The following is a 27,748-nucleotide window of genomic DNA, read 5'->3' as shown; positions in this document are numbered from 1 at the left end:
TACTCCGGAAATTTCGACCACCTGGGGTTCTTTAACTTGCACCTAAATCTAAGTACACGGGTGTTTTCACATTTCGCCCCCATCGAAATGTGGCCGCCGGGACTGCATAATCGAAAAAGCCCAGTCTAAGCTTCATAATACATGGGCACATACCTTTCTTCTAGGGGTGTGCGAATACTGAATAGTAGATTCCAAATCGAATATTGAATCAAATAAGAAAAAAAAAAGCCGAATATTGAATCGAATATCAGAAAATTTAACACAAACTTTTATGCTTCCAAATTTTGCACAAAGAACAAAGTGCTGCACATGCTCAAGAGGCTAATCACATTACTTAAAAAGAATCTTGCTAGCTATCAGCAACTTAGGTACCTATGAAACGAGATGCATGATATGCTCTTACTCTTATTAAAGGGAACACCAAAATTATAGTATGCTAGCGCTGCTAACAACTCAGTTGATATATGAAGTTTGGAAAAAAATTTTTTATCTATAGAATGTCTGTCAAATAGTATTAAGTGCTTTCTTCTCTCTGAAGCTAGCTGAAGAAATAGTGAAGTTGAGCATAATGGCAATCTTCTATTGCTTAGAAAAGATTGCTCTCCAATTTTCTTCCAAAAGATAGGAGGGTTTTTCCATCTTTATGGCTGGTGTTATCCCCCAGGTTATCGTTATCTCATTAAGGCCAATCTGTGCAACAGACAAAAGCGGGGAATGCACATCACGTCACTTGGCACTGCTCCATGCGGTGATCAGCACCACACGCGTCGACTACATTTAGCGTCGACAGTAAAAAGCTCTCAAATCGAGAGGCCCATGGGCTAGTTCTCACAACATCTCTCCCCCCTCCATTTTTTTTGTCCGCTTCCATTTGCCGTCTATGTAAATGCATCTGCAGCTGCAGATTAGCGTTCTGTCACATTATATTTTTGAGTCCTCCATGTAAACCCAAACCTACTCTTCTGAGGGGTCACTCAAGGCTACGAAAAGAGACCATTGTGTGCCTACAAATGGTGTTTGGAACGAGGGGCGACTGTGCTATGTTGGCGGGTAACTGTATGGTATTTCACAAATATGGCGGCCAGGAACATGCAATGGTCATCCCGTGCAGTTGCTTTCATATTGCGAGGCAGTTTGTCGGCTTTCTGAAGGTCATGCGACCGCTGTGGATAGATCGGCGTTGATTTGGTCATTGATACCCAATGACGTAGCTTTGATTGGACCTAATGACCCAGACAGCGTGGCCAATGGTGCGGTTGTGACAAAAATTTGCTGCCGGCCAGTGTGATAAGGGGCGCAAACCTTCGTAGACAGTTTGTCGCTAACAGGTTCCTACGAGTGGCTCATCAGTGATCGGTCACGTGATCATGTATACAGGTTAGGTTGATGGCCATTGAAGCGCTGTCTGGGTCCACAGTCAACTAGCCAGCAACAACTGCGGGCATGTGTGCAAAAGTTTGTCTGCGTTCTCGCACGTGGGTAGAAAGCTTCGAACTCCATATGTGAACAGTGAACCCGCCTATTCGTTTCAAACAGTATGCCTTCCAGTGGCTGATCGCCGGAAGGCGTTTAATCCGTAACTATGGTGTCTCTGACAGCCCACAGATTGCTTTAGGGCTTTAAACCACACGCCGCATCTTGCTCCCATTTCTAGAGCTACACTGAGATTCAACATGTCAAACCAGCCAACCTCCATAGGCGATATGCCATTTTTCTCCATGTAGGCCTTGTCGTTGACCTGGCCACCCTCGCAGAACTGCATGGTCATAACACGCCTCGTAGTCAGGTCCCAGTGGATTTCGGGCACCTGCAGTCACCAAGAAAGTGCACAGCACATTGCATCGCTTTGCGCCGTGTGGCACATCGAAACAAAAAATGGTGTAAAATTCTAAATTCAATGTTGCCACGTTGTAGTCACAGCAAAGAATTCAACACTGCCAAAACTGTGACAGGGAGGAAATGGCTTGTCTGCCAGACATACTGCTTGCCACAGAAAAGAGGCATTTTGTACACAAATACTTTCACGCAATTCACAAACCATGGTCCATGCTGCTCTTTGCAGCTGCATGTCTTATGAACTTATAAACTTTTTTTTAGTCTGCATAGGGCAAAAAAAAATAAGCTACTTTAACATTGTCACGTTCCATCAGCCTTTTCAAGTTATGCGAGATTTTCTGCAAGTATGGTATGACAGCTTTTCTATTCCATTCATTGTATTTGTGTGCCGGTTTCAAACATTTGTTCAAAGTTAGCACTCGTGTTGCCATTCTCCTCCTTTGTCCCTGTTTTTCCAAATGCTTCGTGCCTGTTCCAAGGCTGTAAGTGAAGAATTTAAAAGGTATACTATAGAGAACAGCAAGTTGAGCTGCATTAAAGGGCCCTGAAATATTAAAGGGGCCCTGAAATGCTTCTTGAACACAGTACGAAAACATTGCTGATCTGTAGAAGAGGCTCCATTGAACGTGTGAGCCAAATATCTTTGCGTTGCATGTAGTAGAGAATTTACAATCTCATGTCAAAAGCAATAAAAAAATCACTTGCTCTCACCTCCGCAATATCATGCAGGGTCATGATATGAAGCATCATCACATGCAGCTGGACCCACCAACAGCTGATTTCGTGATCGTGCAAAGATTCCCAGCAATACTGTTAGTGCTAATGTTGAGTTAAATAAATGAAAAATGCATACGTCTACAATATCAAATGGTGAGAAAAATTATTTCATCTTTGCACTGCCAGTCTACCCATTAAAGTTGCAAGTAGCTGGATTTTCTGTGCCTGGCCTCCGAGATAGCAGCGGCACGCTGCATAGCGTAGTCTACCGTGGCCGCCAGAGGGGTGCCGCGATGAGCCCTCTCGCCGGCGAGACACTCGACTTTTGGGCGGGGCTTTGCCCCATTGGCTTCTCCCCTGTGCAGCTTCCAGCAAGCTAGCGATGGTGAAATCGGAGAGAAAGCCTCTCATCGGTGCGATAACTACGTCTAACTCTGCCAATACTTGAAGGATTCGAAAAATTCTTCTTGCAGGAGTTTCATGAGGAGACATACTTTTGAGGACACTCTGTGATTAGTTAGAAAAATTTTTCAGGGCCCTTTTAATAATGAACTGCCCTTCTCAAATGACGTTCGTCAATACTTCGTCTTTTAAAAGCAGGAGTATGTCCTGTGTTGACAGATGTGGTCTGAAGCCAAACATGGTGTCAGGCATTAAGTTGTTTTCTTCAAGATGACGTTGGAGTCTAGTGTTTACTAATCTTTCGAACACCTTTCCTAGACATGATGTAAGAGAGATGGGCCTAAGGTTTTCTAAAGTAAATTTCTTCCCTGGTTTTGGAATCATGATTATCACAGCTTTTCTCCTTTGCTTTGGACCGACTCGAGCTTGTTTATGAGGTACGACTGATGCAGGCTCCAAATAAAAGATGCTTAATGCATTTTCGAACAAACCAGTGTCGTATAGGCTAATGATTTAGTGGACTTGTTTCCCGAGTAAAGGCTAAGCCTAATGTAGCCAATGGTTTTACATGCACTACTAGTACTTTGATGTGTTGATTCCATGAAATGTTTGAAGATAAATGAATTCCCAAGTATTTTATTGTGTGTGCATGTGCAATACTAATGCCGTTCATCAAGCAATGGGTAAGCCTCGGGTTATACAGCCTTAGTTTTTGAAACATTTATGTATTTGCATTTGCCACTGCTTACACAAGTCAGTAATTTTCGTGAGGTCAGATTGCAAAGTGTCAGTGTCGTCTATAAATTGTGCAATCATCTGCAAATAGTCTTACTGCAGCTTTTATATTAATGCTGATGTCATTGACATATAGCAGGAATAAAATTGGTCCCAATACAGAGCCCTGTGGTACCCCAGATTTTACTAAAGATCGCAGAGAAGAAAATTCATTAGTAGTTACAAATTGGTACTGGTTAGTTAAAAAGTTACTAATCCAATTCATAGGCCTACTATTTATATCAAAATAGCGAAGTTTCATTAATACACGGTTATCAGCCACCTTGTCAAAAGCCTTGCAAAATCAATAAGTACGGTGTCTATTTATGATGAGTTGCTAATAGCTTGGTACAGGTTAGAGACTAGCTCAAAAGAGTGACCCAGTTGGAGCCCATGTTGGTTAATGAAGAGAAGATTGTGCTCTGTTAGGTATTTCATAATTGCTGATGACATAAACTGTTCTAATAGTTTACATGGAATACTGGTGAGTGAAATAGGTCTGTAGTTAGAGACAGATGATGGGTCACCGGACTTAATGATTGGAATTATTTTAGCTATTTTCCATCCGTCAAATATTGTTTTGGCTTGCTGGGAACACTTATCGGGAATAAAATTTTCGGTTCCATGGAGTTTAAATATTCCTACACGACATATAAAAAACATACAAAACAAAAATATCAAACAGACATGCATGTTTGATCTTTCGCGGAATTACCCAGTAATAGGTTTGTCGCTCGAACAGAATATTTAGATTAAAGTTCCATTTTCTGAATTTCATATGAAAACTTCATTGCCAATAGATCAGTTTGATGTCACGGATATTAAACAATTTTTTTCATGTATGGACAGCTGTGGCCGAGTAAATGTTTTTAAAACTTGCCAAGTTTAGCCTTTTGATGTCAAGTTGTGATGTCGAGCTGAGCTGGTGAAGGAAGCTGCACTGGTGAAGGCTTCACTCATCTATCATTTTTGCCTCTTTTCTGGTTCACGCTCGTTCTGGTTTCTAAGCTTCTCCTCGTGGTAAGAGCTTTCCCTCTCCTTTCTTTCTTTTTGTATTGTAAAAGGGTAATCTACTAGTGGCACCCCAAATAATTTTTTGTCTTTAGTGTCCCTTAAGGTTATTTTTTGAATTGTGAAAGCATTGAATTGAGAGTGAAAAGTGTAAAGTCAGATTCTATTTAACTGGTCACTTAAAGGGCAACTCCGGCGACTTTTCGATGTCCACTGATCTTAATAAAATTTTGAATATATCTTCTCTTTTGCACTCTGATTATCTATGCCAAACTATATGGCTCCAAGTCATTTAGTTTTCCTGAGTCAGGAAATTGTCATTTAAGCAATGACCCTAAGATTGCCACAATTGCCACTAAGATCGTTGCTTGAATTGCCACTGTCTAGTTTGAAAACTCTGTAAAGCTCCCTGTGTCATCAGGAGACAGCATCAGCTTCACTTCTTTGGCGTTAGCACCGAGTGTACTGCACGTTTACATTATGGTAGTGTAGGATCTGATGTCATCGATTCATCTTGACGTCACGTGAAGCCACTACCAATCTCGGTTTTCTTATCTCGTTTAGTGGTTATCTAAAATTATTGATGAATTTCCAAGCAAATTGAATCACCTTACCAGTGACAGGACTGTCAATGCCATTTGAAAATGACAATATCTTAATATGGTAAAAAAACGCCGGAGTTGCCCTTTAACCCTGAAGAGGTGTTTGTTGAACCAAGTTTGGAAACTCCTGCTCTCGGCGTTAGCACTTTGGCCACCAAAGGTCGGAGACCTACCTCGAGCCAGGGGAAGTGGGCGAACATGCGATGAACTCGCTCCGTGTTGTGTGCCTCATTGACAAAGTCCAGCTCCAGTGGAAGGTTACGCTTGGTCTCCTCTGCCAGCCACATGAGCGAGAACTCTGGGAAGATCTTGGCCACAATGTTCACCAGCAGCTGTGAGAGAACAAGAGAAAGACAAGATGCACACGACTGTCTCACACTAACAGAAAATTCGGCTAAAGATTCCTATGCATATCTGCGAACTATTATCAAGCTGCATGTTTTTTTGCACTTCTGCCATGATTCTTTCAACTTGTTCTCAAAGTATTAGTTTCTAAAAGCTAGTTTCTAAAAACTTACAAAGAAGCTTGAGAACAATTTAACGACCGCACAAAGAGCGATGGAACAAAGAATGTTAGGTGTAATGTTAAGAGACAGAAAGAGAACAGTGTGAATCAGAGAGCAAACGGGGATAGCCAATATTCCAATACAGTAAAACCTCGTTAAACCGTACCCGCTTAAACAGTAGTTTCGTTTTAAAGGTAGTAAAGTATAATCCCCGACTCGGCGACTATTGAACATAATGTGTCTTGTATCCGCACAAACCGTACCAGCTCATTGCGTACGCATCGGTTAAAACGTAGCGTTTCCACTTTTCGGCGCGCAAACACGGCGGCGTGTCGTCTCCATTGGACGGCCCGGCAAAACAACAAGCCTCAGAGATCGAAACAATGGCCTCCAAGAGCCCTGTGCGTTTACGCGTGAAGCCACATCAACATCAACATTATTTCAACGCCGTGCCAGAGAGCGCCAGTAGGTTCTTTATTCTATGGAGCGCTGTGGAGTCATGCAAGCGAGGACTCGCGTAATGCAGAAGCTCGGATAAAAAAGACGCCGGGTGCTCAGCATAGAAGAAAAATTAGACATCTTCCATGCTATCAAACATGACACAAAGTTGGCGCTGGCACGCGACAGGGATCTGCTGTTGACTACAGTGTGTGGCATTTGGAATGCGAAGAAGTTGCTCAGCAGCGCTGCTGCGACCGCGAAGAGATGTCGACTACGAGGTTCGACTTTTCGCCATCATTGCATCTGTTGTTGCCGAAATGTCGACTAGCGACACTGATGAGGACGACACAGAAAGCGACAGCACGGGCGATTCAGGCCCAACAGTGGCAGAAGCTGCGCATCACGTCAGCCTCATGAATGCAATCCTCGCGACGAGAACAGGGGCGCGATAACGCAACTATTCCAAACGAAAAGTATTCCGAACTCCGGCACCTGGCAATGAAAAAGGTGCCCCGGGACTTCTGCAGCACTACTGCCCGTGTGCACAGAGAACACGTAACGCCAACGAGGAATCTGCCATGCGAGTGTTTGCCGAGAAGAGGGGGCTGGCTGAGAAACTGGCACGCAGCTTCAGTAGGTTTGAGGCCACTGTCGTCATGCTAGGCCGTCGCGGCATAAAACGAAAATAACACTTTTGTCGCGCGAAGTGAATAAATACTGCATGTTTTTTTCCCTTTCATCGCACTCTCTCTGAGTTCCGTTTTCGACAGGTAAGTGGGCGATCTCATGCTATTTCGGTTAAACAGTACTACCGTTTAGTATGTACTTTTTCCGAGCTCCGGCCAACTACGGTTTAACGAGGTTTCACTGTACACAGTAAGAGAAAGAAATGGAGCTAGGCAGGTCATGTAATGCGTAGGTTAGATAACCGGTGGACCATCGGGGTTACAAAATGGGTGCCAAGAGAAGGGAAGTGCAGATGAGGTGGGGTGATGAAATTAGGAAATTCACGGGCACCAGTTGGAATTGGTTGGTACAGGACTGGGGTAATTGAAGATCGCAGGGAGAGGCCTTCATCCTGCAGTGGTCATGAAATAGGATGATGATGATGAAGAAAAGCTTTCTGCTTGGCCACTAACATACAACAAATGTAGTAACGCAGTAAAGCCTAACAGAAAGAAATACAATTGAGCGGGTTGATAACCCATACTTTCGATAGAGCAGCTGACTCAATCAGAAGACATACAGTCATTGTCGCCTCGTTTGTATTGGTCTTTGGATCATGTGCAAGCTGAAAGTTTAGTAGGTTCACTGGAATTCATCAGGCACAGACATGAGCCTCCACGATCTCTGGCATGGAGCAATAAGCCATAATGAGGATCTCGTAGATGATTTGGCTAGCTAGCTAATGGCTGCGAGACCGATCTATAGGTGGCAGCACTGTCGCCACGTTAGTATAGATAGGCAGGTGCCAGCATGGATGGAAATGTAAATGGTGCCGTTTTGCTATTAGCAAAACTAATAAACGAGCTGACTGCAGTGAACTGATAATATGCTGTGGTCTAATGCCACATTCTGCCTGAAAAGTGCAGAACGTTTCTATTATATATGAAAGAAATGCAAACTGTCATTCAACTAAGGACTGTCACATAGGAACACAGCCTGTGTTTCGGAACTTCCTTGATCCTTATGCGAGTATTAGTCTTGTGTTCTGCCTACTAAACAAGGTATGTCACTGCCTGTGACAGCATGGTTGCAGAATCGCCGTGGTGGTACAAACATTATTTTCACCACAGTAACATGGTGGTATACCAAATGTACCATTTTTACTCGAATATAGGTGGAACACGAATATAGGTTGATCCCTATATGTTAAACTCACCAAGAAATAAAAAAAATATAATTTGAAGATAAGTCGACCAACATATTTTTAGAAAAATGTGAGCTTTGCTACTAAATCTCACTAGTCAATGCCACCAGCTGCATCCTCGTCGGAACTAACGGAGAAGTCGTCCTCATCAAACGCTTCGCAAGTGTCCTCAGCACCTCGAACAACCTCACCCTCCAGGCCGTCGAGTGTGTTAGATATGCATCATTTCTTAAAGCCAGTCTCGATAATCCCCAGACTGACCTTACAGGAAAAACGACAAAGAAACTCTATTAGCTCGGTGCTATTGCTAGCTTTGTTCTTGGAACACAGTCGACGTCAGGTAATTCAACCCTGATGGGACCTTCGAAATCAATGGAATTATCTGGCAAGTCAAATTAAACAAGATGTAGAGAAAACGTCAGAGCACACCATTGATTGATTTGGCAGTATTTGCCTGATTCTAACTTGCCCCACAATCAAACACTCACCTGATTTTTATGTGTCAAATGCAGAAAACTAACCTAGAGATAACTTTAAAGCTCCCAAACAAATTAGCAATCTAACATGCACCCAATTTTATAGCGAGAAAAATGGGCAAGGGTCTTATATGTGTTGCACCATGGCGACTGGTTTCCTTCCGTCATGTTCACCTCAATATATCCATTATGTGGTAAAGCATAGAAATGCCATGAAAGCAGTCTTGGGTTTTATAGATGGCAATTTGGTGCCCAATTTTCTTGAAAGAAAAAAAAAGAGAAGAGAGAGAGGCTTGCATTAGAATCAGGTAAATGTAATCACACATGGTGAGCTACGGTTATTGCTTGAAAATATTTCCAGGGCAGGCTGGAAATAGGCGTTTTTGACAAGAAATATGCATGTTCATAGTCCTCTGAGCTGCGCCGAGACAGATGCTACTGCCAAAGGGGCCGCTATGGCGGTCACCACAGGGGTCAGAAGCATGCATGCTGTTTCATCAAGTTTGAATTATCGGGCGAAGGTCATTTTTAAGACTGAAATAACGCAAGTTCTGGCTCATAGAAATGCATGAACACAAGCCAGGACCTTCGTTCAGGATTGTATTAATTGGAGTTGAATTAACAGAAATGTGCTATATGGGTCAATAGCTCATTTTGGTTAACAGTCTCGAAAAAAAAGGTCGACATATATTTAAATAAATATAGCCATTTACATTTTGGGGCTGTGGTCCTTTACAATTATTTTGGTCGACTTGCATTTAAGAAATGTCTTTTTTTTTTCTTTTTCTGACCTTCCATACTTGAGGGCTTGGCTTAGAATCGTTCAGCGAAATTAAAGTAAATACGGTAGCACAGTTTCTCATACTGAACATACCACAGCTCACTGACCATCTCCAACTACGTTGTACTTGATTTTTCCTTATACAGTACATGTTGTCTGTATTTACATGCGTGTATATATGTGTACATATGTAGGTGTTAATGTGTGTGTATAAATGTGTGCATATACCTGAATATGTATACTATGTATGTGTACATATATGCACGTTTATGTTACTTGAACGAGTGTAAATTCGAATCTTGTACCCACCCCTTATGTAATACCCCTGAAACTGGGGGTCTTTAAGGAAAATAAACTGAACTGAACTGAACACATGTTTGTAGGCATACCCACCTCCATGGTGGCCATATCGACGAGGGAGTTTCCCAGCACAGAAGGGTGTTGCACTTTGACAGCCACCGTCTCACCAGACGAACGCAGGGTGGCTTGGTGGACCTGAGCCAGGGATGCAGCCCCGATGGGCTGCTCCGAGAAAGTGGAGAACACTTCCTCCGGCTGTCTTACAGTCCACGATAGAGCAAGAACAAGGGGGGGAGGGGAGGGGGGCCACAGTTAGAGGACGGAATAGCACTATGCACAGTGCAGGAGATGATAGAAAAAAATCAAGGCCCCTATTTACAAAAACCCCATTAGAGCATTCCCTTACTGAAAGGCTTTTCCCGTGCCAATCATGATAGCGATAGGTGTGATAACGAGACCACTTGGCAATGGCCAGTCTTGGACATCATGTGCTTAAACAAAAGCTTTTTGTATATTGTCGCAACACAAAAAAAAAGAACAGGGTTGTTGAGCACTATTCAGGAGGCACAGCGGCAGGCTACTTTCTTAATACTAGGCGCGACCATGACTTTTTCTTCATTGCGCCTCGACAAAAACGCTCATGCACACTCACATTGTCCTCTTTTTCATCGGAGTATAGGTGCAGCATTTGCGTCTTTCCGAAGAAAGCATCATTCCAATGTGTAACTTAAGCGTATGAGGGCAGTGTACAACAGCACAGAGCACACAACAGCAAACGAAAAAAAAAAGTTCGACAGGTAAGCCTTTATCCGTACCACATGCGCTACTTCAGGTAAGTGCTTACGGTGACTGGAGCTATTGTCACTGTCAGGAATGACCTCGCAATTCACATCGCTCAGGTGGTGGATGACTGTGGACGGCCCAAAGTACCGTCTTAGCAGTTTTTCGTAAAGTCCACAACGGTGTATCGGTATCCAGCCCCATACTTTGTCACCGGGAGTGTACAAAACCGATCTGGTCGAGGATTCATCTTAAAACTTTTTGTGCACAAACAAACAGGGATGAAGAATAGGAGCAACACAAGGACGAGCGCTTTCTAACAACTGGTTTTATTTTTGAAGAACCACCTGCTTAAATACCCACAGATCTGCGCGATCTAGTCAAAAGAGCACGTCTATAGAACATATAACACTTGTGATAAAAAAACGTGGACCAAAGCCACCCGGTCAACATGAAAACAGTAAGGTGCATGAAACAACCACTTACAATAAATGCATTTGCAAATGCATATTATTGTAAGTGATTGTTTCATGCACCTTACTGTGCCAGCGGGTAGATGTCTTTCTTTGTGACCTGGTTTAATTTCCGGTAATCGATGCAGAATCACAAACTGCCATCTTTCTTTTTGACTAAGACCACAGGTGATGCTCAGGGACTTTTCAAAGGCTGTATCACATCATCCTCGAGTGTTTTCTTCACTTCCTTTTGAATCTTTACGTTCCTTTGGAGCGTACATGACAAGGACTTTGCCGAATCGGCCATGTAGCATCATCTGTGATCATACAGTGCTTGGTCAGTGGTGTTCATTTGACCTTTGACATAGTCAAAAAGCAACCTTCGAACTGGTGTAGCAGCTCCAATAGGTGCTGCCGCTCGTGGGGCTGACATCAACAAACAAAGGTATCAAGGGCATGAGAGTCATTTCTTGTAGAGTGAAACAATGTTTTACTTGGGTGACGTATGCAATTAACGCTGCCCTTTTGTATGTGACGGTGTTTGTTGCTGAAGTTTGTGAGAAGGACTTCTGCATTCCCATGAGTCATGTCGAGTACGCCTTTAGCAATGGAAACGCCTTGATGAGCAACAGTGCAACAACTTGCTCCACGATCACATCCCCGTGATAGGGTTTCTTGCATGATACAGGTACAAGGCGGCAGGATCATGGCTGAATGGTCGCATCGTCGGCAATTCACAAACAGTCGCATTGCCCATCATTCATTGTGTCGGCATATGGGCTGGGAGAAAACGTTACTATACGTTTCAGAATGTTTATCTATTTATTTATTTATTTATTTATATTTATTTATTTATCATACCCTCAGGGCCAGAGGCATTATAGAGGGGAGTGGTACAAAAGAAAATGTGGAACATAGAAAGTAAACAAAATGCAGAGATTAATATGAATAAAACACAATGCTAGAATACAAGACTTTTTTTCTATATAATGTTAGCTGCTCTGTCACAAAAAAGAAGTTCCTGGTTGCAGGGAACTCGAAGAGTGATCTTAAGGTCAGCGGATATATTAAAACGTATAAATACCTCGGCATAACCTTTTCGACTACCCTAAATTGGTCACATCATGTCATTAACTTAGCCAATGCTGCGAATTGAACCCTCGGTTTTCTCCGCCGGAATCTAAGACTTGCTCCCCCATCAGTAAAATTGTTAGCTTATGTTACATATGTCCGCCCTAAGTTAGAATATGCATGCTCTGTCTGGGATCCTCATCAACATAACCTATCTAATACACTGGAATTAATTCAAAACCGTGCAGCCCGGTTTATCTACTCTGAATATTCTTATCATGCAAGCGTGTCTGAACTAAAATCCCGTGCCGGTCTTACTAATCTAGAATCGCGACGTCTTATTTCTAGACTGTGTCTTTTTCACAAATTCTATCATTCACCACTCCACATTTCAGCTATATTACCAGCTCATCGTCAGTCCAGCCGCATTAACCACAACAAAGCTGTGTATCCTCCCCCGGCGCAGACTACCTCTCATCTATGATCATTTTTTGTGAAAACCGCCAGGGACTGGAACGGTCTGTCTGCCGACATCACGCACCACTCCGACACTCATCACTTCAAGTCTGCTCTCGAATCACTGTTTTGTTAAAGCCCATCCCTCATGTAATACCCCATCTGTGGGGCCTTTGAGGTATAATAAATAAATAAATAAATAAATAAAACCAACAGAGCCGAGGTGGCTAAGGAATCGGCCATTGCTCTCGCAATGGCTTCCACACTGGCCATGATAATAGTCAGTGATTCTAAAACCGCAATTTTAAATTACGCATCTTCAACTTCAACTTTATTAATTCTTCTAGCATACATTAGAAATGTCCTCCTTGGCTGAAAACTGCCATAAGCAGCTTGACTGGACCCAAGAGGCGTTGTTGTACATGGCAGGGCGATAACAGGGAGTACTTTGTAACATCAAACAGTTCAAAAGCAGTTCAACCCCCACAATAACAATTGTAACATTTTCAAATATAAGCCTCTTGAAAGGATAACTGTCTTGCGATACCGAAACAGACAACATTCAAACATATATGATAAGATTAAGAAAAAAAAAACCATCAAAGGGCACCACACAATTAGAATTGTTATACATGAAATATATATGTTTACATGTGAACAAAATACATCTTCAATTCCCTGCAAGAAAAATTAGTAGTGTAAGCATAATTATTAAGGATTTTTTTTCGTAAATTGTGTTTAATGGATTGTAATTTGTATTCAGTGCGAAAACGTGGTACATACCAAGGATCAGCGTTTCTTAGATGTGCTGGTATTTTATGGTGCTGCAAGGCCACTATGGGTGTAAGCCAATTCCTTAACTCTTCTTTTGCGAAATAAAACATATGTAAAACGTGATATTCGTAATGGCGGTCTACCCATATAACTACGTATTTTTCTGACAAACTTTTTGTCGTCGATAAGGGATTGGTACTGGCAATGTGCCGGAGGAGCACCTTCTGTAATATAATGATTTCATTCATGTTTGTTTGTGTTGTGGTCCCCCATACTAAGCTACTATAATTAAATTGGGTGGTAACCAATGCATGATAAATTTATAGCTTGGTTTTTATCGGCATGAAGAGCTCTACAGCGAGCCAGCACCCCGGCTACTGTGGAAAATTTACTGTGAAGTTGATTAAAATGAGCATCCCAATTTAGATGACAAGGAAAAGTTATACCAAGTATTTTATGTTCGTTAACTAGCTGAATAATTTTATCTAAATAAGCTATTGAATCTTCCAGTTTAAAAATTTTATTTCTTGCTCTAAAAAGAACAGCTTTCATCTTAGCAGGATTAATTCAGATTCCATTTAACTTTGACCATTCAGACGGATTACGTAGCAGTGCATTACACCTAATAATTAGTTTGTTTGCATTATTTCTAGTAAAGACTAAAGTGCTATCTGCATATACAAAGAAATCAACTGTAGCATCAATATTTACTAAGTCATTAATTTATAAGTCAAAATAGTGGGCCCAAAACACTCCTTTCAGGCACCCCATTTTTAATTGACAAGAAAGAAGATTGGACATTATCGATACATACATATTGAGTCCTATTTTTCAAGTATGGCTTCATCAAGGTGAGGGGACCGCCGCAAACTCCATACATAGAAACTTTAGATATAAGAATGTCATGATTTAGGCAATCAAACGCCTTGCTGAAGTCAATGAAAATCCTGAGGGCGAAATTCCCCATCGTCTATAGCTAACACAATACTTTCTTTCAAGGATAAAAGAGCTGTTTCCGTAGACCTTCCCTTTCTAAGCCAAATTACGAATTTCTTATAACGTCATGTTTGTCTACAAATTTTTTTAGGCATGTAGAAATAATTTTTTCTAGTGCTTTGGAAAAAATTGGTGGTACAGATACTAGCCGGTCATTGGAGACTTTATTTACATCACCATGTTTGAATAACACCAATATTCTAGCTCGTCTCATACGATCTGGGAAAGTAGCCAACTCTATTGCTAAATTGAATATGTTCACCAATGCATGAGCGAAGGGCAAGTGTTCCATAACGTATTTTATTGGCTTGATTTGTAAATTATTGATACCTAATGCTTTGCTGTTATTTAAATTTATTATTGTTGTAAACACCTCATGTTCATTTGTTGGTTCCATAATTATAGTATTAGTAATACTATTATTCAGTGAATAAGTGACTCGGGGGTCATGGCTGTACGCTATGCTTGTGTTCACAAAATGAGTATTAAAGTGGTCAGCCAGTGCTTTACCGCTAAGTTCACAATTATCAGTTATCGATTTGGGTACTTTGCTTTTAGTTTCACGACCTAAGATGCTATTTATTACTTTCCAAACCGCATCCGGACACTTCTTGTTAATTTCATAAAAAGCACGTTGATAGTAATCTATTTTTGCTTACCTCGGTATTTTATTCAATCTATTTCTTTCTCTCTTATATTCCGCAAGTTTAATTTCTGATCTCGAGTGCAGGAAAGCATGATAAAGGCAGTTTTTGCTTTTTATCAGCTTGACATGCTTGTTTGTGATTCGCAGTTTTCATATCTTTTTTTGAACATCTGACCTGTCCGAATGAAAAATGTGCAATGTAAATGCATACAAAAGCTTCAAGAAACTTATTATATGCTTCCTTTACGTTCTTTTTTCTTAACACGAAATTCCAGTCGTGCGTGATTACAGCCTCACTAAATAAATCCAGTGTGTCATTAGAAATGTGTTGATAAGTAAGTAATTCATTGTGTTGTTTGTTACTCATAGAATACACTACAATAACTGGACAATGATCACTAATATCATAGGAAATTGTACCCGTAGTACATACAGGTGTACTATTTGTAATGAGAAGGTCGAGGGCACATGAAGTGGAAGGAGTAACCCTGGTTGGTGTAGTAATCAGATTAGTAAAGACAAATGAAAGTAGTAGGCTGTTTATATCGTGTACATACTTATTATCCTCCAAAATATTTATGTTGAAATCACCTCCCGAGACAAAATGGACATTTTCGACTAAGCAGAATTCCAAAAGTTTACTAAAACAACATAAAGATTCTCGATACTGCTATTCAGAGGGCGGTACATTACTGACAACACCCTCTTGGTGTTATTTACAGTTAGCATTTCATAGTCATGATTTATGAATGAAAATTCTGGCACCATTTCATTATCACAATTATTTTTAGCATGAAGGGTGACACCGCCTCCTCGACTATTCTGACGGTTCATGTAAATGAGGTATAGCCTTCCAGTTGAACAACATCGTAGCTGCTTTGAAACCAAGTTTCAGATATCATTATTACATCAAAATGAAACAAAAATTCATTGAGAAACAAGTAATGCTGTCGCGCTTGCCAACAGCAGAACGGGAATTGAAATGCAAAACAAAGGAAAAAGCACAAAAGCAACAAAAGCGCCACTGCTTCAAACTCTTTGCGCCCAGTCGCGGCCTCCGTGCCAAAAGAGAAAGGGAGAAATCGCGCGACTGCGCGCTGTTCTTTTTCGCAGCCGTCGGTGGGGCGGCGTTCATATTGAGGCGAAAGCCTTATGCTCGCAGTCGCGTCCGTCCGTGCGCTGGAATCGTGCCAACTGCGGCTTCTCCTCCACGCAGCGGCACAACCTCCTCCCCCCCCCCCCTTAGCAACCGGCGCGCCAGTGGGGGGCGCAGCTGCGCATAGCAACCGTGACGTCACACAGTAGCGGTAGAACGAGCGCACGCGCGTCGGCGGTGCAGCTGCACCGCCACTGCCGGCGCTCTTTCACCGACGTCTCGTTGCAGTCGAGTGAGACGCATGGCTCCGAAGCGGCCCAGTGATTCCGCGCCAAGCGGTTCGGGGAAGCGGCAGCGGACGCCGGATTCCCCCAACACCAAACGCCAGAAGAACAAGGACCGAATGCGCATGCGACGACTGAACATGTCACCAGATGCGAAAGCAAGGGAGGCAGAACAGAAGCGCCAACAGCGACTGATTAGATCACCGGGTACCAAAGGCAGGGAAGCAGAACGAAGGCGGCAGCAACGACAGGCGATATCGCCAAACACCAAAGCGAATGAATTGGATTGCAGACGGCAGCACCGACTGGCTATTTCACCGCACAGCAAAGCCAGGGAAGCGGAGCGTAGACGGCAACAGCGTCTGGCTTTCGCCAAGCACACTTTAGAATTTAGATTGTGGGGTTTTACGTGCCAAAACCACTTTCTGATTATGAGGCACGCCGTAGTGGGGGACTCCGGAAATTTCGACCACCAGGGGTTCTTTAACGTGCACTTAATTCTAAGTACACGGGTGTTTTCGCATTTCGCCCCCATCACTTTAGAATTTCCAGTGTCTTCGGTAATTTTCGTATCAACCGACGCGGGTCGAAAATTGATTCGTAACAACCGTTCGCTAGCACGTTGCAAAGTAGGGAGCTCGGCCGGGAGCACAGAAAAATTCGTATCATCCTGTAATTCGTATTAGCCGTGATCGTATCATCAAGATTCCACTGTAAAACCATTAACTGTAACAAACTAAGTGCGGTTAGGTAGAAAGAGCTTAATCACCATTGGAAGGTTAGGATCTAGATTTAGTTTATTTTATTTGTACATGAAAAGTCTGTGGCAAACCTTGTCAAACGGTTTAGGGAAATCTAAGAAGATGTAGTCGGCAAAAGAAGAGCGATCTAAAATTTGATGTAGCTCATGAGGGACTGAAGCCAGTTGTGTTTCACATGAGAAAGTTTTGCAAAATCTGTGCTGAGCTGGGGTGCAAAATGAATTATACTCAAGGAATTTAACAAGTTTAGAAAAAATTATAAGTTCAAGTAGTTTACAACATGTACTATTCAATGAAATGGGACGGTAGTTACTTGGTGAATTTTTGTTACCCGACTTATTTAGGGGAATCACCTTCACGATAGTCTTTAGGTAGTGTGGACGTATCTATGGTCTGCTGAAAAATCTTTGTAAGAATAAGTGAACAGCCTTAGTACTTTTAAGGAATTGTGTTAATTGAGTCATAGCCGAGAGAAGAGTTAATACCGAGGGAATTAATTAGTTTTAGGTCACCAGACATTTCAACAATAATTGGAGGCATTTGTATATAGTTGTATTCAAGTGTGGTAGGTAGAACACTTTTACACTTGGTGGAAAAGTTTTTGATGAAGGTATCGTTTAAGAGAGTAGCACATTGCTTGCGTGGAAGATGGGAACCCGAAGGGTCGTCCAAGGCGATGTGGTCACTAGATGGAGGATTGATAGTTTTTCAAAATTTTTTAACGTCATTTGTTAGCATTGATGGAAGAGTGGTAGACAAAAATTTATGCATAGCAACCTTTATTGCATTTAAGTAAGTATCAAACGCTAATTTGTAAGTAGCCCACCTCGATTCGGTGGGTGAGCTGCCAAGCGAAAAAAAAAAAAAACATTTCTTTCGGTTGGCAAGGTGCCTGATATAGGGACCATACCAGGGCGCTTGTGGATTTAGAAAAGTTTTGAAAGTTGGTATATGCTTGTTGGTTAGTTCGTTTACTTTAGCAACGAAGAAGTTCCAGTTAGTTTGGACTGAACAGCTATCAAAATCAAAAAGGAAGTCGTCTAGAAATGAGGTTAATTCTCTGTTAATTGCGCCAAAGTCGGCCTTTTTGTAATCGTGTATCATCTTCCATTGTTTAGTGGTTTTGCAACTAGTTGAGTTGAAAATGAAATGAAGAAGACAATGATCGCTTATGCCAGGTAAATGTGTGATTGAAGACACTCGCACGTGTACTTGTTTATCTTTATCGGACGACCATGTTTCACTGCCTAACAAATGTTATCGCACAGCACAGGACAACATGCCGGTGCAAGAAACAACCCAAATCCCACCGTTCAAGCTGGTTTATGGCAGGAACCCGACGACAACTCTCAACGCCATGCTGCTGCACGTCACCGATGAAGAGAATCTCGATGTCACCGCCTATCTCCAGGGCACCAAAGAAGCCCGACAGCTCGCCTGACTATGGATCAAGAACTAGCAGTGTACCAACAGCCGACACTACAACCCCTGACGACGCTACGTCGAGTACCAGCCCGGCGACCATATTTGAGTATGGACCCCGATACACCGATGAGGACTCAGTGAGAAACTATTGCGACACTATTTCTACAAGATTACAAGACATATTGGCGAACTGGACTATGAGGTTGTGCCAGACGGCATTTCGCATGCACAGCGAAATGCCGTCTGGCACAGCGCCGCCCATGATCTAAAGTGGTCTATGTGATGAGTCTTAAGCCCTTTTACACACGCTGACGAACTTCCTTATTTTGTTGTTTCTTTGCTACGGGTGTTTTTGTTTATTACTTTTGTTTGTTTGCAGCATCGGGTTGATGCTTTTTAAGAGTGGGGTATTGACATGTGTACTTGTTTTTTTTATCTTTACCGGGTGACCACGTTTCACCACCTAACAAATGTTATCGCATAGCGCAGGACGCACCTGCATGTATCAAAAGTTTCTGGAATGTTATCGACGGTTCCATCCACTGTCTGTCATTGAACCTTGCGTAATCTGAATGCATGTATGTGCGACGTGGAACTTTGTGGAACTTTGTGGAAGACACGTGGGTCCCAGTGATTACTCTGGAACATTCAACGACTGACATAAAAGCCCGACACGCTTGACCCGCTGATCAGATTTCCAATGATTGCCGACTGTGTTCGCCGCTATCGTTGCGCTTTAAGTGTAACTTGCTTTTGAGGGCACAAGCTTGCCCAATAAAAATTTAGTTTCGCCATTTACAGTTTTGATACTGTGTTCATCACAGTCACTACCACGTGACACTGTCAAGTCAGGGTGAGAGGTTAGAATTAAGTGTATTTGCTACCTTAGCAGAGGATCATGTAGGATCCCTAACGAGTTATGAAAGCAAAAACACAGAACAAGCGTATAAAAACTCCTTAGCCTGTTGTGAAAAGGGCGACAGCGAGGGTTGGTCAATGTTCCCCGTAATGTTTGGAAAGTTGAAGTCGCCGAGGACTACTATGGGAGACGAAGGAAAGTGATTGCATACATGGTAAACAGTGTAATGGAATTCATTGGCAAGACGACGTAGAGGGTGGGCGGCAGAACACACCTATTATTACGGCTTGATGATCAAGAGTAATGGAAGCCCAGACAGTTTCCAGGGCCCTGATAATACTGATGGGAGATGAAGGTATGTCTTCTGATATGGCCGAGAGAACACCGCCACCTCTGTGCACAGTGTGATCGCAATGGTATAAGATGTAGCCCTGTGCGCAATGAAAAAAGTTCAACGTCACTGACATGAGGTGGCAATCATGTTTCGGTTGAAGGGCCCCTGAAACGGTTTGGACAAATTTTGTAAATGCGTAGGGTGCAGCCAACTTTATTCATTCGCACCACAATTTGTGTGAAACATTTCATATTGTCGTCAAACCTTGTGTTATCTGATTTCATTGCGTGACGCAAATGGTGTAGAACATTGTGGAAGGCATGCAGGTCCCAACGATTAGTCTGGAACATTCGACGACTGCTGTATAAAAGCCGACGTGCTTGACCCGCTGATCAAATTTTCGATGATCGCAGAGTGTGTTCGCCGCTAATGTTGTTCTTTGAGTACAGCCTGCTTCGCCGGATCATCGTCGTCTTCGCCGGAAATTTCAACGATCACCTTAGGCGGCTTGCAACAGTACTAGAGGCCATCAGGTCATCAGGGCTTACTCTGAAGCTGGGAAAGTGCTGCTTCGCTTACGAGGATCTTCTGTTTCTAGGCCAAGTCATCAGCAAATCTGGAGTCCGCCCTGACCCGCAGAAGACAGCTGCCATCACAAAGTTCCCACAGCCCATCGACAAGAAGGCAGTATGTAGATTCCTTGGCATGTGTGCCTACTGGCATGTGTGCATGTGTGCCTACTGACCTTTTCAGCAGATCGGGATGGACTTGCTGGGACCGTTTCCGACATCAACTTCCTGAAATAAGTGGTTCGTCGTGGCGACGGACTATCTCACCCGCTTCGCTGAAACTAAAGCTCTACCGAAAGGCAGTGAAGCCGAAGTGGCGAAATTTTTCGTCAAGAACATCCTGCTGCGACATGGTGCTCCAGAAGTCCTCATCACCGACAGAGGAATGGCTTTTACAGCAGAGCTCACCCAAGAAGCCATTCTGCAATACAGCCAGACAAGCCACAGGAGGACAACTACCTACCATCCGCAGACGAATGGTCTCATGTAGCGCCTGAACAAGACCCTCGCCGACATGCTAGCAATGTACGTCGACTTCGAGCACGAGACGTGGGATGCAGTCCTGCCGTACGTAACATTCACTTACAACACGGCGCTACAAGAAACAACACAGATCCCGCCATTTAAGCTAGCTTACGGCAGGAACCCGCCAACGACGCTCGACGCCATGCTGCCGCACGTCAATGACGAGGAGAATCTTGACGTCGCCACCTTTCTCCAGCACGCCGAAGAAGCCCGACAGCTCGCCCACCTGCGGATCAACAACCAGCAGCGTACCGACCGCCGACACTACAACCTCCGACGACGCTTCGCCGAGTATCAGCCCGGTGACCAAGTTTGGGTTTGGACCCTGATACGCCGACGAGGACTCAGTGAGAAACTACTGCGACGCTATTTTGGACCCTACAAGGTCATCCGACGTATTGGCGCACTGGACTATGAGGTCGTGCCAGACGGCATTTCGCATTCACAGCGGTGCCGCACACGATCTGAAGTGGTCCACGTGGTGCGCCTTAAACGCTTTTATGGACGCTGACGATCTTCCTTATTTTGTTGTTTTCTTTGCTGCGTGTGTTTTTCTTTATTCCTTTCGTTTGTTTGCAGCATCGGGTTGATGCTTTTTAAGAGGGGGGTATTGACACATGCACTTATCTTTATCGGGCGACCACGTTGCACCGCCTAACAAATGTTATCGCACAGCGCGGGACGTGCCTGCATGTATCCGAAGTTTCTGGAAAGGTATCGATGCTTCTATCCGCTGTCTGTTGTCGCCGAACCTTGTGCTATCTGATTTCATTGCGTGACGCGAATGGTGTAGAACTTTGTGGAAGGCATGCAGGTCCCAACGATTAGTCTGGAACATTCGACGACTGCTGTATAAAAGCCGACGCGCTTGACCCGCTGATCAGATTTTCGACGATCGCCGAGTGTGTTCGCTGCTACCGTTGTTCTTTGAGTATAGCCTACTTTTGAGGGCACAAGTTCGCCCAATAAAACGCCAGTTTCCATAATCACAGTTTGGCTGCCTTCTTCACCGTCACTACTACGTGACAATATTAAGAGAGCTATGGACGATTACAAGTTACCCTCCTCCATAGTGATACACTTTCTCCTCAAGTTGTTCACCGAGTGACCAGGGCTAAGCTCCGCCTTCACTGGCTATGCGTCATAATGGCACGTCGTGTCGTCGACTTCTGGTTCCCTAGGAGTGCGCGTGCAAAACCTCTCCAAACTCTCCGCCAGCTGCTTGGCAGTCGACACCAAACAAGAGCTATCGAAGCAGCAGGCGTTGCAAGCATTCTGTCACAGCGCCGAACGTGTCTGGTATTCCGGTAACCACAGGCGTTTCAACGGAATGGTGGAGGCATAAACTCAAACTGATGAAGGAACTTTAGCGTAGACATACGTGAGCTGCCCGATTGATCTCCATGGTTTAGCCACCCGTTGGTGTAGAGCTTAACCAGCCAAACAAAGAGCTAATACTGCTCTAACAAAGTATAAAACATTTTAAACATTTACAAAGACAACACGTTAACGATTACACTCCTGCGAAAAATTTATGCAAGCAGCAAAGAATACATTTCATTACTGCTACTATGTGTGGTTGAACTCTGTGCCACCAGGTGGCTGCACTGTGCAGACCATTCACGTTTGTGCTTCTGCTCATCCCGTGAAATGACACGCAAGGGGACATGGCCAGGCCCTGTCCCCTTGCACTTGCGTTTACCCTAATACCCGACTCGCGAAAGGCTATTGCCTTAGTAATCTTCGGGTGTAAAGTGACGGCCACAAAAGCGCAAACCCTGGTGCCAATCGGATAGGGGCAGTCCGATGCGTTGCAGCCAGTCTGCTCGTCTGCTGTCGTGCAGAGGGACACGATGTCGCACCTTGACATATTGCCAGTCGCTACGTTTGCAGTCCACAAAGCAACAAAGTCGAATCATAGTGCTTGCAAAAAGACTGAGACCGACTCTGACCACGAAGCTCTTGTCAAAATGTAGCACATTGTAACATAAGCAGACGACGCTTGCTGTGTGTCGGAAGTGCTTAAGTGTAGTGAGAAATTGTTCATGTGCATGTCCTTTCTGTTACTTTCTTTTATAGAAACAAATTGACTAACATTCCAACTATTACGAACATGATTTGTTCACCGTAAAGGTGGAAAAATTAATGATGACGCATCCTGAGCAGCCAATCGGATAGCTTGCTCTAGTGACGTCAATTGGGTGATTTACATCATATGGGTAGGGGCGGCTGAAAATTCAGCTGAGCAGTGTGCTGCGATCAGCAGTGATGTACATCTTTAAAACCTTATAATAAATTACACGCTTTACGTGGAACACTTAGATGCGTCAATTAATGATCAGAAGAACCTACTCTAATGACTCAGTACATTTGTACAAAATCGTCAAAATCGTTTCAGGGTCCCTTTAAGGCAACAATTTGGGTGTCACATGAGTCTATCGCGGATGATAAGGGGTCGTATTTATTAAGAATGCTGCAAACGTTGGTAAACAGGACTGATGTCGCATGACGTGATGACAATGAACAACCACTACCCCTCGTGTTTTCCTGCGATGATGCAAGTGTCATATGTGGTAAATGATTGTCAGTGTTGATTGTGTTGTCACAATGTGTCACGAATTCTTGAACGGAGGCAGCAGTAGCATTAAAGGAATGGCACTTTCCATTCAGATACAGCTTGTCATGACGAAGCTTGAGAGGTTCAGAGAAAGCCTGGCTTTTACCAAAATGGGAAAGCTTCTTTCTAGCGATGCGTGTAGCAGGCAAAAAGTCTTCGCTTATAGTCATGCCTTTTTGTTTAAACAGGTTCAGCAGAGAAAGAAGCCTGCAATGACTGCACTATGACTGCACCGTGATCTCGCAGAAAATCCATCCACAAGACAAGGCCTTTGCAGCAGTCGAGAAGAATGACAAAAGTGGCAACGAAGCTGGAACCACAGATGTGGATCCGGGCGGTGAATGTTCCTGTTGGTGTCATAGCTAACTTGCGGCACTTGTTATGTGAGGCCCTGTGCACGGCCTCTTCACTTTCCTAATGCGGTTGGCGAGCTCTTGCCGCATAATCGAGAAGTCTGTGCCAGTGTGAGCAAGTGCAGTGACATGATGTCCATCCACCAGAATGCCAAGATCGGCAAGGGCAACGTCGTCGGCGTGAGCATTCACCGTCATCATATTCTCTTTGCGGTGAGCGTGGGGGGTATTTTCGGCATTTCAACAAAGGACAACCTGCCCCCCGGAGTCTAGGCACGGACTAGGCGAACGACCATCCCTGCCAACATCAATGGTGAAACTCTGGTGGTTTGGGAAAGTGTAATGCTCAGGTGACAGGGACTGCCAGCGACAATGTGGTGAAGCTGCTTGGTTGGGTGACAGCTGATCACTGTTGGGGGTACGACGGTTGTTGAAGTGCAGAGAAGCGGCAGGGTGAAAAGCAGCTGACTCCAGCATCTGGATGGGGCCAGTAACAGTCAATGTGGCCTGGTTCCCCGCAGTGGTCGAAGCAGAGTGGTCAACGGTTGGCTGCGCACCACAAATTGGCATGGTGAACTGGAGGTCGTCTCATGCACTCCTTTGGCACCATGGCACGGGAACAAGCCGTGGCTGAAATGGCACTACCGGCAGTGAATGGGGAGGACATTTGACCATGTTGGCATAGGTCAGCGGACGTGCCTCTGGACATGGGGTTGGTGAGGAGAAGGCTTGCTGCAACTACTGGCGCATGACTTCGGCAACAGAAATGACTGGCAACTCTGTAGGAGGAATGCCGAGGGCTCGCAGCTCTTCACACAGGATGTCTCGAATCATGTTCCATAAAGAAGTCTGGTCAACAATATGAGCTGCGGAGTTTAATGGTGTGTTGTTGGGCTGGCAGTCAAAGTGGCAGTAACGTTCCTGAAGTGCCCCCTCAATGACAGTCACTTCTTTGATGAATTTGTTGACCGCTGTTGGCAGGTTTCGTACAAGGCCGGCAAACAGCACCTTAATTCCTCGCATAAGATGACGCACTTTCTTTGCCTCGGTGATATTGGGGTCAGTTTAGCAAAACAGACAGGCCATATCTTCTGCATACATGGGGACCGTTTCGTTGCGTTTCTGTACCTTAGCCTCAATAAGTTGTTGCGCATAATCTCGCAAAGAAAATCAGAAACTGACAACGAAAACTGCTTCACGTTGGGAAGATCGCTTCCCTGTTTGCGTACCATGCACGAGTGCTGTTTTCTAGTACGAAATATGCATGGGTGAGTTTTTGTTGTTCGTTCAAGCGATTTACCAGAGCAACACGTTCGTACTGGTGAAGCCAGTCCTCGACATCTTCAAAAGCATCACTGTGGAAGATTTTGGGGACACGAGGGTGTTCAGCTGGGAAAAGGCTAGTCGCTGTCTGTAAAGGAGGGAGAAGCGCCGATGGTGTAGCCTTGCTGGTGGGAGCCGCAACAGGAGGGAAGTCCAGGCTCAGGCCGAGCAGACACAGACTGAAACGGTGGAGTGGAGTTGTTACAAGAGGTGGAGCTTCGGGACTGGGTGTTTGGGTCCGGATAAGGGTTACCCACATGAGGTTGCAGGCTGCAGCACCTCCACCAGTGTCGCAACGTCAAAAAAACGTGGCTCATAAGGCACTGTTCAGGAGGCACAGCGGCAGGTCACCTTTTTAATACTGAGCGCAATTGCGACTTCTTCTTCACTGCGCCTTGAAAAAACGCTCATGCATACTCGCATTGTCTTCTTTTCCGCCGATGTACAGGTGCGACAATATGGACAGTGAGGATCATCAAACAAGTGCTGACTGTCAACTGAAAAGTCATGGATGTGAAATTGTGCTGTGTAGGTTTAATAGTATAAACGCAAGATGATGCGTAAACTAACAACTGTTCGATGACCTTCAGAAGGCAAACTGTACACATGTCCACAAAGAACAAGCAAAAAAGAAAACATGTGAAACACGCCTGCTTGTTCATAGTCAGTGCCACTTGCTTTGTCTCGATTTAGCAATGTGATTTTCTTGTCCCTCAGGGCAATAAAAAGATTTGCCACTTATTTCTGCTATTTTTGCTGACCAACACTGTAGCCTGTTCTAACAATGCTGTACTACCATATCTTGTGCAATGCATGGGAACGTTCCCTGTTGACAGTAGTTACTTGCACACATTATTGTGTTTTTTTTGGCACTCACTGACATATGGCAAAAGCCAAAATGGCACTTTTCAGGTTTTAAAGTTAGACCAGCTGAGCGTATTGCTTCGAAGACCATCTTTAGTCTCCGTAAGTGTTCCTCGAACGTTACGGAGAAAACAATCACGTCGTTGAGGTAGACCAGACAGGTTTGCCATTTGAGGCCTGAGAGTACAGTGTCCATTAGTCGTTGAAACGTTGCCGGCGCAGAACACAAACCGAAGGGGAGCACCTGAAATTCATAAAGTCCGTCGGGCGTAACAAAAGCGATCTTCTCATGGTCTCTCTCATCAACTTCTATTTGCCAGTAGCCGCTTTTCAAATCCATCGACGAAAAGTAACGTGCGTTTCGTAGCCTGTCCAGTGAATCGTCAATACGCGGTAGCGGATAAACGTCTTTCTTTGTGATCAGGTTGAGTTTTCGGTAGTCGACGCAGAAGCACAGGCTACCATCCTTCTTTTTCACCAATACGACAGGCGATGCCCAAGGACTCTTAGATGGCCGAATAACGCCGTCGTCAAGCATCGTCTTCACTTGTGTCTGGATTGCCTCGCGCTCTTTCGGTGCTACACGATAAGGATTCTGCCGAATTGGTCTGGCGTCGGCTTCGGTGACAATACGGTGCTTAGTGAGCGGCGTCTGGCTAACTCGTGACGTGGATGAGAAGCAGCTCTTAAACTCATCGATGAGCTCAAGAAGGCTGCTGCGTTCGACGGGCGATAAGGTGGGACTGATATCGACCACAGGGGCAGGCATAGCCCCAGTGAACGTCGCGTGCTCCACTGAGAGGCAGTCCTGTATTGATGTAAATTCGTCGAAGCAAGCAACAGCCGTGCCTTTAACAATGTGTCGACGTTCCCTGGTAAAATTCGTCAGCAGGAGTTCAGCACGTCCGTCGTGTACGTTAATTACGGCCCTGGCGATAGAAACGCCTTGACTCAGTACCAGTGCATCGATGTGTTCAGCGACGCCAGTCCCAGTGTTCAAGTTGTCGCAGATTACAGGCACGAGGGAACAGCTTCGCGGCGGAAGCATGACGTCGTCGTCGGCGATACGTAAGCGGGGTCGCTGGTGTTCCGCGGGGTCAACGTTGTCTGAACTCGTAGAAAATGTGACAACGAGGTCACGGACATTAATCACTGCACCATACTCTCTCAAAAAATCCATCCCCAATATAAGTTCTTTACAACACTCAAAGGGAATGACGAGGGTGGCGACGAAGGTTGCACCGGCGATTACTATTCTGGCTGTGCATTTTCCAATCGGCGTCATCAACTGGCCACCGGCAGTTCTGATGTTGGGCCCGGTCCACGGCGTCTTCACTTTTCGCAGCCTGTCGGCCAGCTTGTGACTGATTATCGAAAAATGCAAACCAGTATTGACGAGAGCGGCCACTTGGTGGCCATCAATGCAAACGACAAGATCGGCGCTGACGGCGTCGGTTACAGGAGGTGTGGTTGGAGTCGTCGGAGTTGTAGAGTCGTCGATTGTCGGAGATGGGGGCTCTTGGGTAGCTAGCCGGTTTGCAACCTCACCCCCAGAGGTCGCTGCGTCTAGTTTCCCCGGCGCGGGCTAGGGGACCTGCCCCTAAAGGCGTCAGAAAAATCACGACGGGTCGGTGGGGTGTAACGAGCCGGAGATGGGGAATGCGATCGAGGCATCGTTGAACCTTCTGGCCGAAAGTTTGTAGAATTTCCGTCGCGGCTATGTGCAGCATCAGACACAGGGTAACTGCAGCTGGAAAATTTTGGATACCCAGCCGCGCGGTAGTGGCACACGCGGTAAACATGTCCTGCTTCGCCGCAATGAAAGCATAGCGGCCGGCGGTCAG

At 44.5% G+C, this 27,748-nt stretch overlaps 1 protein-coding gene across 3 annotated transcripts in view; it reads right to left on the bottom strand.

The window, feature by feature from the left end:
• The window catches only part of Adck1 (aarF domain containing kinase 1), a 119,663-nt gene that overhangs the window by 33,541 nt on the left and 58,374 nt on the right, over positions 1–27,748 (bottom strand). For all 3 annotated transcript variants that reach the window (XM_055073115.2, XM_055073116.2, XM_050182231.3), the window contains 3 exons: positions 9,810–9,971; positions 5,516–5,674; positions 1,691–1,807 (listed from right to left, as the gene is read on the bottom strand). In XM_055073115.2, coding sequence (XP_054929090.1) covers positions 1,691–1,807; positions 5,516–5,674; positions 9,810–9,971 — 438 coding nt within the window. The remainder of the gene's footprint in view (positions 1–1,690; positions 1,808–5,515; positions 5,675–9,809; positions 9,972–27,748) is intronic.

The sequence above is a fragment of the Dermacentor andersoni genome, chromosome 7, assembly GCF_023375885.2.
Source record: "Dermacentor andersoni chromosome 7, qqDerAnde1_hic_scaffold, whole genome shotgun sequence".
Lineage (NCBI taxonomy): Eukaryota > Metazoa > Arthropoda > Arachnida > Ixodida > Ixodidae > Dermacentor > Dermacentor andersoni.
This window is presented reverse-complemented; position numbering and strand designations above follow the sequence as displayed.